Genomic DNA, 12471 nt, shown 5'->3' on the forward strand with positions numbered 1-12471 from the left:
TAGTTTTAATTTTTCACTTTTAGTAGACATGGGTGCTTTGTGGATTGCTAGGGACTAGCAAGATTTAAGTTGGGGGTGTGATAACGCTTTAAAATGTATACTTATTATATATTTATATGGACGTTATCTCCTTATTACTATGCTTAGTTTGTATAATTAAGCCATGATTTGCATTAGTCCCTATTATTTATCTTTACATAATTTCCTGAATAAGATGCTATTCATTGTGAGTAATTTTCTACTTTCAGGAAATCATGTGAGAAAGATGAGTTTACAAGAATTTGTGAAAGAATGGAGGCCAAACTAGAATTAAAGTGGAGCTAAAGGACTATGATTAAATGTCTAAGGAGGTGTAGTTGGAGTGGTTGGATCATCTACCATGATTGGAAGCTTCAAATAAGGAAAGAAATCAAAGAGGCAGAATCTGAAAAGAGAAAATCTGATTTGAGTACTGATCAGTATTTTGGGCATATCTCTATTCTCAAAAATCCAATTGATACAAGGCTAGATGGGTTGGAACTATGACTTAAATATCTACAACTTTTCAATTTTGAGTTTTTCGAAATTCTCAATTTTTAAGGCCGAAATTAACTCACACGTTAATGCTGTAAACCTGGATGGAAATTAAAATAGTATAAGTTTATTTTCTTTGGACACTTAGACATTAGGGTTTTAGGAGGGACGCAGTGAGAATGAATTTTGGCAGAGAAAAACTTGTATTTTTCTTTCCCTAATGGGAGCCTAAACTCTTTGCTAGGGCCAGGGGTTATGTTTCTTCTATATGGTATGAATATTCAATGTGATTCTTTCTAGGATTTTTATCAACAACATATTTGATTGTTCAATTAGGTTTCTTTTGATGTATTAGTTCTTCCATGCTTTCAATAAGTTCAATCATATTTTCCTTATTATTTAGATGAATTTCTAATAGTTTCAAATAGAAATCAGATTTTAAAAGTGAACGAGTTTTTCTAAAAACTTTTCTAACCGTATTATTAATCGAGGTTATCATGTATTCTTGATTGTCTCAGTTCAACCGAATCATAAGTTTTTAATTGTATAAGAACAATCAATTATGAAATATATAATTTCTTAGATCACAAATAATTTCATACCGATATAGGGAAACACCCCGATGCCCTAGTATTTATATTATTGATTTAAATCAGTTATCACTGTTATTCTTGTTTAAAATTACCAGGAAAAAATTATTCTTCATCTTCACCAATAGTTTTTTTTTTTTTTTTTTAAATTACATTGTCTTTGAATCTACCCCGCTCCTCGTGGTTCGACCTTAGTACTCCGAGAATTATATTGCTATGATCTTCTACACTTAGGAGTGAGCAAGCAGGCATGAGATCAACCTAACCATGGTGTTTCGGGTTTGAAAGTAATAACCATGTTTTAGACATCCCCAAATGGCGTAAATGAAGTTAGTGTAATGGTGGGTTAAATTAAGGTCAAAGAGTCGGTTTAGACGCCAGACATAACTCACTACTCGGTAAAAGTTGGGCAGACACTAGTCAAGGCAAAGACCATAAAAACCTAAGGTCAAGTAAGAGGGGATCTATAGGAAATCTAACCCTGCCCTCTAATATGGACATTAAAGGAAAAAATACAACGTGAGGAAGCCTTTGACCCTTTATATCACCCTCGTGATAGTACGAGATATTCACATCACGAGGAATGTTGAACTTGGTCCTAAACAACTCTACATTAGCATTTGATTTTAAAAGATGAGAGAAACCCATATTTGTCTACTAATATAACTATGGAAGATTGAAAATGAGAAAGATGAGGGAAGGAATACTTACAGAGTAATTTTTTGGTGAGAGGGATAGCGAATGAGAGTTTTAAGGGCTCAGGAAAGGAAAGCAAAGGGAGTTACGAATTTGAAAAGATGTAAAGATAAGTGTGAGAAAGGGAATGGCAGTATATATAGGGGGAGAGGTCATTTAATGAAAACTGAAAAGCAGACGAATGACGTGTACCGCTGCCTCAGCGCATGTGTGCCTCGGTAATCGAAGTGTTGATTAATTAGGGCCATTGAATAAGCAAAATAAATGCCATGCATGTGAGGGATGGAAGCCATCATGTCTAAAGTAATTATGGTGTGACGTCTTATCTTCCCGAGGCATAATCGCCATTTCATTCGAAGACTCCACCGAGTGCCGAGCTGAATGTCCCTGGCCTTAATATCACGAAGCCATAATAGGATTGGGGGAGGGGGGTGGCTATTGTGGAAGATTGGGTCTAGAAGGTCCAAACAAACCCACTTAATCGGAGCCCAAAACAGGGCCTGGGGCCCATCGAGGCAACTTGTCGTGATGTGCATGGAGGGAGTTAACCCCGGGCCTTATAACTGCAAGGCCAACCCTAAGGTCGGGATGACAAGTAAATGGACACCACATTGAGGGAGTTCCAGGTAAGTAGCCTAGACATTGATGGGTGAAGAGGAAAGCAGGCGCAGGACACTCACCTAGCAGGGTCGGTAATCGAGGACAAGTTGTGCCTGCGGGGAAGTTCACTGCTGAGTGCCCATTGGCATTTGGAACAAGTTCCAAAGGAATCCTCTAAAGTCGTGAGGATCTCTTGGGATTCTAAGGGACGTGGGAATAAGTGTGAAGTGGGGAAGGCAATGATAAGGACCCTACTAGCGAGAGGCTATAAAAAGGAAAGGAGGACAAAGAGTAGGGGGTTGGAAAAAATTTCTAGAGAAGGAGGCACACAAGGGGGAAACACTGGGAAACACAAGGGGGGATTAAGGGAAAATTTGGGGATGGTCGTGAACGAAGGACAGGGGAGGTCAAACCAAGCGAAGCTCAGAGCCCAACACCATCTTTCAAGCTGGATTTGGTGCTCACAACTTCTAATGTGTCCAGTTGGCCATGATTTTATAGTATTGAAAATCCTTAAGTTCTACATAGGAAAGGAAATATATAATATATGAGTTTATATATATGCTCATAAGATGGACATTAGAGATTGAGCTTAGGCATGTGTGGGCTAGGCCCTCTTGTCCAAATAATAATATTTTATTATTTTATTTTTTAGTCAATAACTCTCAGTACATCAACTATTTCCTTAATAGTGCGATTGTTCTCAAAAGACTAAACACTCATTGTCTCTCATTCATAAAAATAATTTTTTCCATAATTTTTTTTTTCAAAGAGAAAGAAACACAATTAAACTTGGTAGACACAAAGATTGGAGTACTTCTTCTGTATGTTGTTTATCTTTATATCTTGGGAGGCAGATATCTATGAATCTCAAAGCACCACTGACGAAGTAGTGTGAGGGGTGAAATTTGCTTTAAAGAGATCAGTTCTGTATCTCTCATTCGTCTTCACGCATCTACCCTGTGAGTTATTTAATTATAGTTCATATTTTTTCTTATATAAAAAATTTATTTATTTTTTTTGTCTAATAAATTAATATATTCTCTTATTTATTATTATTTGTATCTTGTTCTTATTTGCTATTATTATTATTACTATTATTATAATTTTTTTTTTGAGAAGGATAATAATAATTATTATTAAAACTCAGTATTGTGACCTGGAAGCTCCAGGTTCCAATTTTTTTTATTTCATTTATTTATTTATTTATCAATTGATTCATAAAAAATGATGGCCTAACAGTATGGGTAACAATATTGCCATTCCCCAAACTTTACCCGCAGCCAAACAAAAGATATGGTTCAGGTTGGCTAAAATTAAAACGTGTCTAACTTTCAAGATATGTGAGGGCGAGACTCTCTCAAAAAAAAAAACTTTCGTATTAACGCTTCTGTTGACTTACAGCCAAGGGAACAAGATGTTTGTGCAAAACATTTGAAAACTTGGAAGAAAACAATCGGAGCTGAAGAAATCTAGGCAATCAATACGAGAAGAAGGTAAGTATCGGTGGAAAACTTTATACTGAAGAAATCTAGGTAGCGGCACCCAATACGAGAAGACAAGTATCGGTGGAAAACTTTAGGTGAAAGATCTTTTTTTTTTTTTTTTTTTTTTGGGTGTGAAAATAGCCTTTTGGTCTCTACATTTTGTGTCAATTCTCATTTTGGCTCCTAAATTGATTTCACACTTACCTGAATTACTAAAAATCGAATATCATTTCTATTTTGGTCCCTGCCATCAACCGACTAACAAAAAAGTCCTACATGGCAAATGGAATGTACTCTTTGCACAGTAAATGTTGACATAACTAATGAAATAATAATAAAAACTTTTATTTAGCATTTTTTGAATGCAATGCCAGCATTTAAAATAATTAAAAAAGCTAAGTCAAAAAATAAAAATAAACATTAATCTAATTAAAATAAATAATTTAATAATATTAAAAAAAAACAAACGTTGAATTATTTTCTTTTCATTATTTTTGGAAGAACAAGGAGTAACATGTCCTTCATGTTCTTTGGGTTGCCCAAAAAATTAAAATAATCTAAGATTTTCTTTTCTTTTCTTATATTTTATTAGCAAATAAACATGCAAAAATTTATACAAAATCTCTATCCTCCACCAAAACCTCCAACATGAAAAAATCATCAAACCCAGAAATTTCAAACGAACCAACACCCACAAGGAAAAACAAACCCAGGTTAGAGAGAGAGTGATTTGAATGGTTCTTTTCCCCACTCTCTTAGCAACCAAACACAGCAACAAGAAACAACAAACAAACACACACACACACACACACACACACACACAAAATGAAAAACCCATCAAGTCCTTCAATTTTGTAACCCTAAACCCCAACCATGACCTTCATGCCCCAACCCGATGATGAAGCTTTGATGCAGTGATGCTAATCCCATGCGATGGAGGCGATGCACATGCTAATCTACTTCGAGCGCTACGACGTACACGACGACATGAAGAGAGTCCCCAAGGAAGTCATGGACTTGAACAAGAAGAACAAGGTGGGTTTCTGGGTAGATTGAAGAGAGAGTTTTGTTTTATTTGGCCATGGGTGTCTAGGTTTGGAGCTTGGTGTCTTTTGCCATGGGTGTCTCGGTTTGGAGTAGAGGGTTTGGAGTGGATCAAAGAGAGAAATGGAGTGAGAGAATTCAATGGGCAAAGAGAGATATCTGGGTTAGGTTTGTGGGTTTGGATTTTTGTTTTTATTATTATTTTTTTATAATAGGTTTTTTATTTAGTAGAGTATTAGGTTTTTTTTTTTTTTTTTTCTAAAAAATCGAAATTTTAATTTTTGTGAAAGGTTTTTTATTTAGTAGAGTATTAGGTTTTTTTTTTTTTTTTTCTAAAAAATCGAAATTTTAATTTTTGTGATCTTATGCTGGTTGACTAAGAAAATTTGAGAAAATTGTTATAAATTTTTTCCTCAATTTTTTAAACTAATAAAGCTTTTTTGTTTTTTTTTTTAATTAATTTTTCCAATTTAAATTAAAATCAAGAAATTTAAAAATTTAGTTTTTATTTGTTTTTATTAATTTATATGTTGATGTGGAAATTTTTAAATGCTAAATAAATTTTTTAATATTATTTTATTAGCTACATCAGTATTTACTATGCAAACAGTACATTCCGTTTCTCACATAGAACTTTTTTGTTAATAGGTTGACGGCAGGGATCAAAACGGAAATAATTTTCAATTTTCAAGGATTGATGTAAGCGCAAAATCAATTTAATGGCCAAAATGAGAATTGGCCCAAAATATAAGGACCAAAAGTTTATTTGCACCTTCTTTTGTGTGTGTGTGTGTGTGTGTGTGTGTGTGTGTGTGTGTGTGTGTGTGTGTGTGTGTAACAAAATAGAGAAGCAAAGGTAGTATAATAAAATAATTAGTCAAAGGAAAGATATATCTTGACTTCTTTTATTTAACTTGGCTTGAAATAGAGTTGTTTTCCAAAAATTGTTAGTGGAAAACACCTCTATCTTACACTACGTTAAAAAAAGGAAGTTAAAAGATAATTGTTTCATTCATGTTTAGGTTGTTAGTTGCTCTGTTTGTTTTGTTAGAAACCGTTCTATATAGATAGTTTTCCACATTTTACAGTGTTTGGTAGCACAAAAAAAAAAAAATTAATTAACAGAAAACTATCTTTAGTCAACAGAAAACCCTAACAAAAATAAGGTTTATTTTCTATAGGATATTTTCCAAATTTTGTTTTTGGAAGACAATCTCTCTCTCATGCATCACATCTCTTATAAATATTATCTTTTTCTTTAGCCTCAATAGCCACGGGATACAGATATATTTTTGGCACCTACTCTCTCTCACAGTAAGCTCAGGTTTATACAATTAACAGTGTTGTAGTAGTTTAAGCCAGTTTCAACCAAGAACTAGTAATCAACGGTTGAATCTAAGACATTTCAATTGAATTTTATTGTGGTTTTAAGGACTTCAATTCACTTGCAGTTTTTCGTTGCCCATTTGTGTGTTGTTTATCAATTTTATCATTAGGTTCCCTTCCCCCGACCCCGTGGCCTATTTTACCAATAAAACCTTTTTGCATTATCTGATATCACACCCTGTATTAAGGCTACAAGAAGTACGGGTGTTCCTGTCATCTTGGATGCTAGGGGAATGGATGCATTGTTCCCACAAGAATTATAAAATTTTATTGATATTTTAAGCCCAAATGAAATTGGACTTGGTTGTTTAACAGGAGTGACAACTGAAAGCTTTGAACAAATAGCTCAAGCAAGGTCATTCACGTTAAAAAATGACAAGCTCGGTAAACAATGGCTGCAAAACTTCTTTCACAACTATTTAAGACAATTTTGATTATGTGGGTGCTTTTTTGTTAGAATTTGGGCATTTCTATTTGAACAATTTGGCATTTGGGTATTTATCAAATTATTTGTACCAGATTATTTTGTAAGTTAAACTATTTAGCCTATATGCCATTTTGAACTATTTGAAATGGAGCTTATGGTTATTTTGAATAATGAGAAGAATAATTATTTTGAATTACGAGCTTATGAAGCTTATAAGTGTGAGAACTATTTAGGTCATATATATATATATATATTAATTTTATGTTACCATCCATATTTATTGTGAATATAGTTTGAAAACCAAATTCATACTTTTATTTATTTATTTATGTTGATTACATTAGTTGGGTTTACATAAATTTTATATTATACATGCTTTAAATTATACAAGAAATGTTAAAAGTTTGTACATACCAAACAATAGAAACATTCTCAAGCCCATTTTCAAGGTTGTTACCAAATACTGGAAAATGAAATAGTTTTCCAAAAAATATTTCTCTGAAAAATGACCAATTTTTTAGAAAACATTAACATTGAAACAAACAGAGACATAAAAAATGCAATAATTTTCTAAAAAATATTTTTTTGGAAAATGATTCATTTACCAAAAAATGATAATGTTGAAACAATTGGAAGAAATAAATAGGACAATGTTTTAGGTAAAAAAATAAATTAAATAAAAAAGCCCAATGAGTTCCAATTAGCTCAACTGGTACAGTCTTTGAAGCTTGAATAAGAGATTTGGGGTACAATCCCTACTTACACCAAAAACTAATTGCTGTCTTTGTCTAATGATAAAATGGCAAAAATCATGGAAGTGGACATCATAGGTTAAAATTATATTAAAAAAAAAAGCCCCATTTCTATTTATTTATTTCTATTACTTATAATTTTAAGACTCATAAAAATTAAACTCTACAAAATTTAGAAAATAGATAGTAAAATACGGTTATAATACTATAAATATACGGATGGCTATAATTCGGCAATTTTCAAAAAATTACATTTCAAAAATTTGGCATAAAAATTCTAGGACTGTGAAAACCGTTATGTGTATAGTACAAGTATTATATGTTTATTTTTGAAAAATTCGTAACAAAAACACGGAAAGATTTACCATATATATTTTTATATAAATACAATAATCTTTGCATCTTGACCTTCTAACTCTTGTTAAGTATTTCCAAAAGCCTTATTGCTCAATTTTGTTTTTTTTTTTTTTTTTTTTAGAAACAGTCTTATTGCTCAATTGGTTGATACATTTTAATATATATATATTTTAGTCTAGGAAAAAGTTCAATAAATTTTTTTATTATTTTAGAAAGGAGAATACGAGAGTTACAAACTATTTCACAACATTTTTACAAACTACTGCTATAGTGAATGATTGTTGGTAAGTAAAAACGTAATGTGTGGTGGGAATAAATGAAAATCATTAAGAATTAGTCACAACAACAATTTGTAAAAATGTTGTTAATTTTTTTTTAAATGGTCCAATTTAAGTTTTATAATCAAGATATAATAAAATAAATATATTAAATAGGAATCATTATGTTGATGTTAGGTTCTAAAGGTTTAGGAATTTATGTATTTAGAACTCTAATTTGTAATATTGGCAAACCATGATCAAAACGATATATTTAGTCTTGTTATAGTGTGCTCAAAGTTGTTTAATTATTGTAAAGTTGGAATCGAGAGACTGTAGATGCATTGGGGCATTTCGGTCTGGCTCGATCGATCGAAGAATAGATTCGATCGATCAAAAGTCGACCAGATTGCATTTTCTGCAGAATTTCCAACTCAACCCTAACTCATTAAACGTTTAGGGTTTTATGTTTTTGCCCTAGGTATATAAGGCAAAACCCTAGCCACGTTTTGAGAGTGGCTCCAGTTGTATTGTTGCTCATACATTGCTGTTTTGTGTAAATCTCTTGTGAGATCTAGAGGATCTTTCCTTACACAAAGCTTAAGGTTTTCAAGTTAGAGATAGTATCAACATCTTGATGATCAACTTGGTTGCTACCATTGAAGCTTAAAGAATATCAAGCGTAGGTGCTTGTAGCTGATTGAAGAATTCAAGAAAGAAGGAGTCTGTGGATTCGGAGCTTGCACGTGGTCGTGTCAGTAAGTTCTACTGGTGGATAGCATTAGGAAGTCAAGTGGGGAGCTTGTAGTCCTTTTGTATGAACTTCGATTCTTTCATAGTGGATTCAAGTTTGCCTTGAGGATTGGTGGGTCAAATCCTCCCCAGGTTTTTACCGTGTGGTTTCCTGGGTGATCAAATCATTGTGTCTTTTATTATTCCGCTGCTTTATTATTTTGATATGATTATTTGATTGCTTTAACCTAGAATTGCATAATTTGACTAAGTAACAACTTGGCTAATTAATCTAGGCTAACTAATCTAGTTGTGTTTTAAAGGGTCTAAAACCGTTCAAGTGGTATCAGAGCTGGTAGCTCTTTTGTTTGAGATTTTTGATCTCTGGGCTGATCCTTGACCCTTGTTATCATGGATTCTTGGAAAATCTTTGTGCTTAATTGTCAACTTGTCTACTTGCTGTCTTTGCCTTTTGTTGTTTTTGTTAAATCTTTCCTTAAGTATCTTGGCATAATCACATGTGATAAGAATTATGTATGTTATACTGCTTTAATTGCCTTAAAGGCACGTGATTCTTGTCTTTGGTATTTGGATAGTGGTTGTTCCAGGCACATGACGGAAATAAAGGTTTATTCAAAACACTCTTCGAAGGAAAGATTGGGACAGTCACTTTTGGAGATGGAAGTAAATCTGTGATTAGAGGCATTGGTACTGTGGACATTCCAGGATTGCCAGTGTTTGAAGATGTTTGGTATGTTAATGGATTGAAGGCCAATTTACTCAGCATAAGTCAGATTTGCAACAATGGACTGAATGTTCTTTTCACCAAGTATGAATGTGAGATACTTGATGGAGGAGGTGACTGTATGTGTGTTGGTGTAAGGACAGCTGACAACTGTTATGGCATAACACCAAGTGTAAACAACAAGTGCTTTAGTGCAAAGATTGATCAAGTTGATTTGTGGCATCAACGGTTGGGGCATGCCAGTCATAAGCAATTAGAGAAGATTTCCAAGTGTGAGGCAGTTATCGGTTTACCTAAATTTGAGAAGATTGATAAGTGCATTTGTGGACCATGTCAGATAGGTAAACAAGTAAAATCCAAGCATCCGTCTGTGACTAGTGTTCAAACTTCAAGACCTTTAGAGTTATTACACATTGATCTCATGGGTCCTGCCAGAGTTCAAAGTTTGGGTGGAAAGAAGTATATTCTAGTTGTTGTGGATGAATTTACTAGATATACTTGGGTTATGCTTTTGAAGGATAAAGCTAAGGCTCCTGAGAAGATGATACATCTATGCAAAGAATTGCAGGTTGAGAAAGATACTGTGATAGCCAGAATCAGAAGTGATCATGGAAGAGAATTTGAGAATACCAAGCTGGCTACTTTCTACAATGATCAAGGCACTCACCAAGAGTTCTCATCACCCAAGACACCTCAACAGAATGGGATTGTGGAAAGGAAAAACCGGGTTGTATAGGAGATGCACGAGTCATGCTACACAACAAAAATTTGCCAAAATCCTTTGGGGAGAAGCTGTCAACACTGCTTGTCATACACTCAACCGGGTGTATTTTAGACCTGACTCCAAGAAAACTCCCTATGAACTCTGGAGAGGGAAGAAACCTGTTGTCAAATATTTCAGGATATTTGGCAGTGACTGTTACATTCTACGTGATAGAGAGAACCTAGAAAAATTTGATGCAAAGAGTGACAAAGGATACTTTCTAGGATACTCTTCCACCAGTAGAGCTTATAGAGTGTACAATCTGAGAACCAAAACAGTCATGGAATCTTCAAATGTTGTGATAAATGATGAAGTGTGTTCAGAAGCATCTTCAGAAAGCACTGCTCTGCTCAAGATAAGTTCCTAGAAGTTAATGATTCTCTTCCTACTGAGTATGTTGGGAAACTAGTGAGGAAGAGCTGTTGGTGTTGAATGATACAGTCTCAGTACCATCAAGTTCAGAACCATCCACTCCGGTTCGTGACACTCGACAGATACAAAGTGAGCTCAGTCCTCCATCTGAACAGAAAGGGATCACAACATCTCTTGTCAAACGTCCATCCTCTAGAGTGAGATTGAATCATCCTTCCACAAATATATTGGGTAGTCTGAATGATAACATGAGATTGAGATCAAAAGCCTTGAATGTGATCACTCACTCATGTTATCTGTCCCAATTTGAACCGAAGAAGGTAGATGAAGCACTTCAAGATGCTGATTGGGTAAATTCCATGCATGAAGAACTACATCAATTCGTTCGGAATGATGTGTGGGAATTAGTTCCTAGGCCGGAAAGTGTAAATGTGATTGGAACTAAATGGATCTTTAAGAACAAGTCAGATGAACATGGCACTGTGATCAAAATAAATCAAGACTTGTTGCACAAGGGTACACACAAGTGGAAGGAATTGATTTTGATGAGACCTTTGCACCAGTGGCTAGGTTAGAGTCCATCCAGATATTGTTAGCCATAGCAAGTTATCTAAACTTCAAGCTATATCAAATGGATGTCAAAGTGCTTTCTTGAATAGAATGCTACAAGAAGAAGTCTATGTTGAGCAACTTAAAGCTTTGTTGATCCTCATAGACCTGATGATGTCTACAAATTGAAGAGAGCTCTCTATGGTTTGAAGCAAGCTCCTAGGGCTTGGTATGACAGATTGACTGCATATCTCACTGAGCATGGATTCAAAAGGGGATCTGCAGATACAACTCTCTTCATAAGAAAGGATAAGACTGGTTTTGTTGTAGCTCAAATTTATGTTGATGACATTGTTTTTGGTGCTACTAATGATTCTCTTGCTCATTCTTTTGCAGATGAAATGAAGGCAATGTTTGAAATGAGCATGGTTGGTGAATTGACTTATTTTTTGGGATTACAGGTGAAGCAAACAGAGTCAGGAATCTACATCAATCAAGCTAAATATGCAAGAAATTTAGTCAAGAGATTTGGCTTAGACAAGGCTGCTCATGCTAGAACACCAATGGCTGCTAATGCAAAATTAACAATTGATCCATCAGGTGAGTCTGTTGATATTACTTTGTATAGAAGCATGATTGGATGTCTGTTATATTTCGACTGCTAGTAGGCCTGATATATCTTTTAGTGTTGGTGTTGCTCTAGATTTCAGTCCAACCTAAGGTTTCTCATTTAAATGCTGTTAAGAGAATTATAAAATATGTGAGTGGAACCTGTGATTATGGACTTTTTTATAGTAAGGAGTCTAATTTGTCTCTTGCTGGGTTTTCTGATTCTGATTGGGCTGGGAATGCTGATGACAGAAAAAGCACCACTGGGGGTGTTTTTATGTTGGAGCCAATCTTGTGGCTTGGATGAGTAAGAAGCAAAATTCTGTTTCTTTATCCACTGCTGAAGCAGAATATATTGCTGCTGGGAGTGTTGCTCTCAGCTCCTTTGGATGAAAAAGTTGTTGAGTGATTATGGGATTCCTCAAGACACCATGGTTGTCTATTGTGATAATTCCAGTGCTATAGATATATCTAAGAATCCTGTTCAGCATTCTAAGACCAAACACATTGAATTAGATATCACTTCATTAGGGATTTGGTTGAAAAGAAAATTTGTGTTCTTGAGTATATCCCTACTGATCGTCAAAATGCT

At 34.3% G+C, this 12471-nt stretch overlaps 1 protein-coding gene across 1 annotated transcript; it reads left to right on the forward strand.

The window, feature by feature from the left end:
- Positions 1–10629: 10629 nt before the first annotated feature.
- Positions 10630–12186, forward strand: LOC136064765 (uncharacterized). The gene is made up of 4 exons (XM_065766932.1): positions 10630–10708; positions 10791–11237; positions 11667–11870; positions 11981–12186. The coding sequence occupies exons 1-4, from the start codon at positions 10630–10632 to the stop codon at positions 12184–12186; spliced, it is 936 nt and encodes a 311-aa protein (XP_065623004.1).
- Positions 12187–12471: the final 285 nt, after the last annotated feature.

Source organism: Quercus suber, unplaced genomic scaffold (genome assembly GCF_002906115.3).
Source record: "Quercus suber isolate HL8 unplaced genomic scaffold, Cork oak 2.0 scaffold_758, whole genome shotgun sequence".
Lineage (NCBI taxonomy): Eukaryota > Viridiplantae > Streptophyta > Magnoliopsida > Fagales > Fagaceae > Quercus > Quercus suber.

Excerpts from the sequence above, each read along its gene's own strand:
- LOC136064765 (XM_065766932.1), top strand. The coding sequence starts at position 10,630 with ATGGAATCTTCAAATGTTGTGATAAATGATGAAGTGTGTTCAGAAGCA. Across the intron at positions 11,238-11,666 it reads TCAAGACTTGTTGCACAAGG|ATGAAATGAAGGCAATGTTT; the intron begins GTACACACAAGT and ends ATTCTTTTGCAG. Across the intron at positions 11,871-11,980 it reads ATTAACAATTGATCCATCAG|TCCAACCTAAGGTTTCTCAT; the intron begins GTGAGTCTGTTG and ends TCTAGATTTCAG.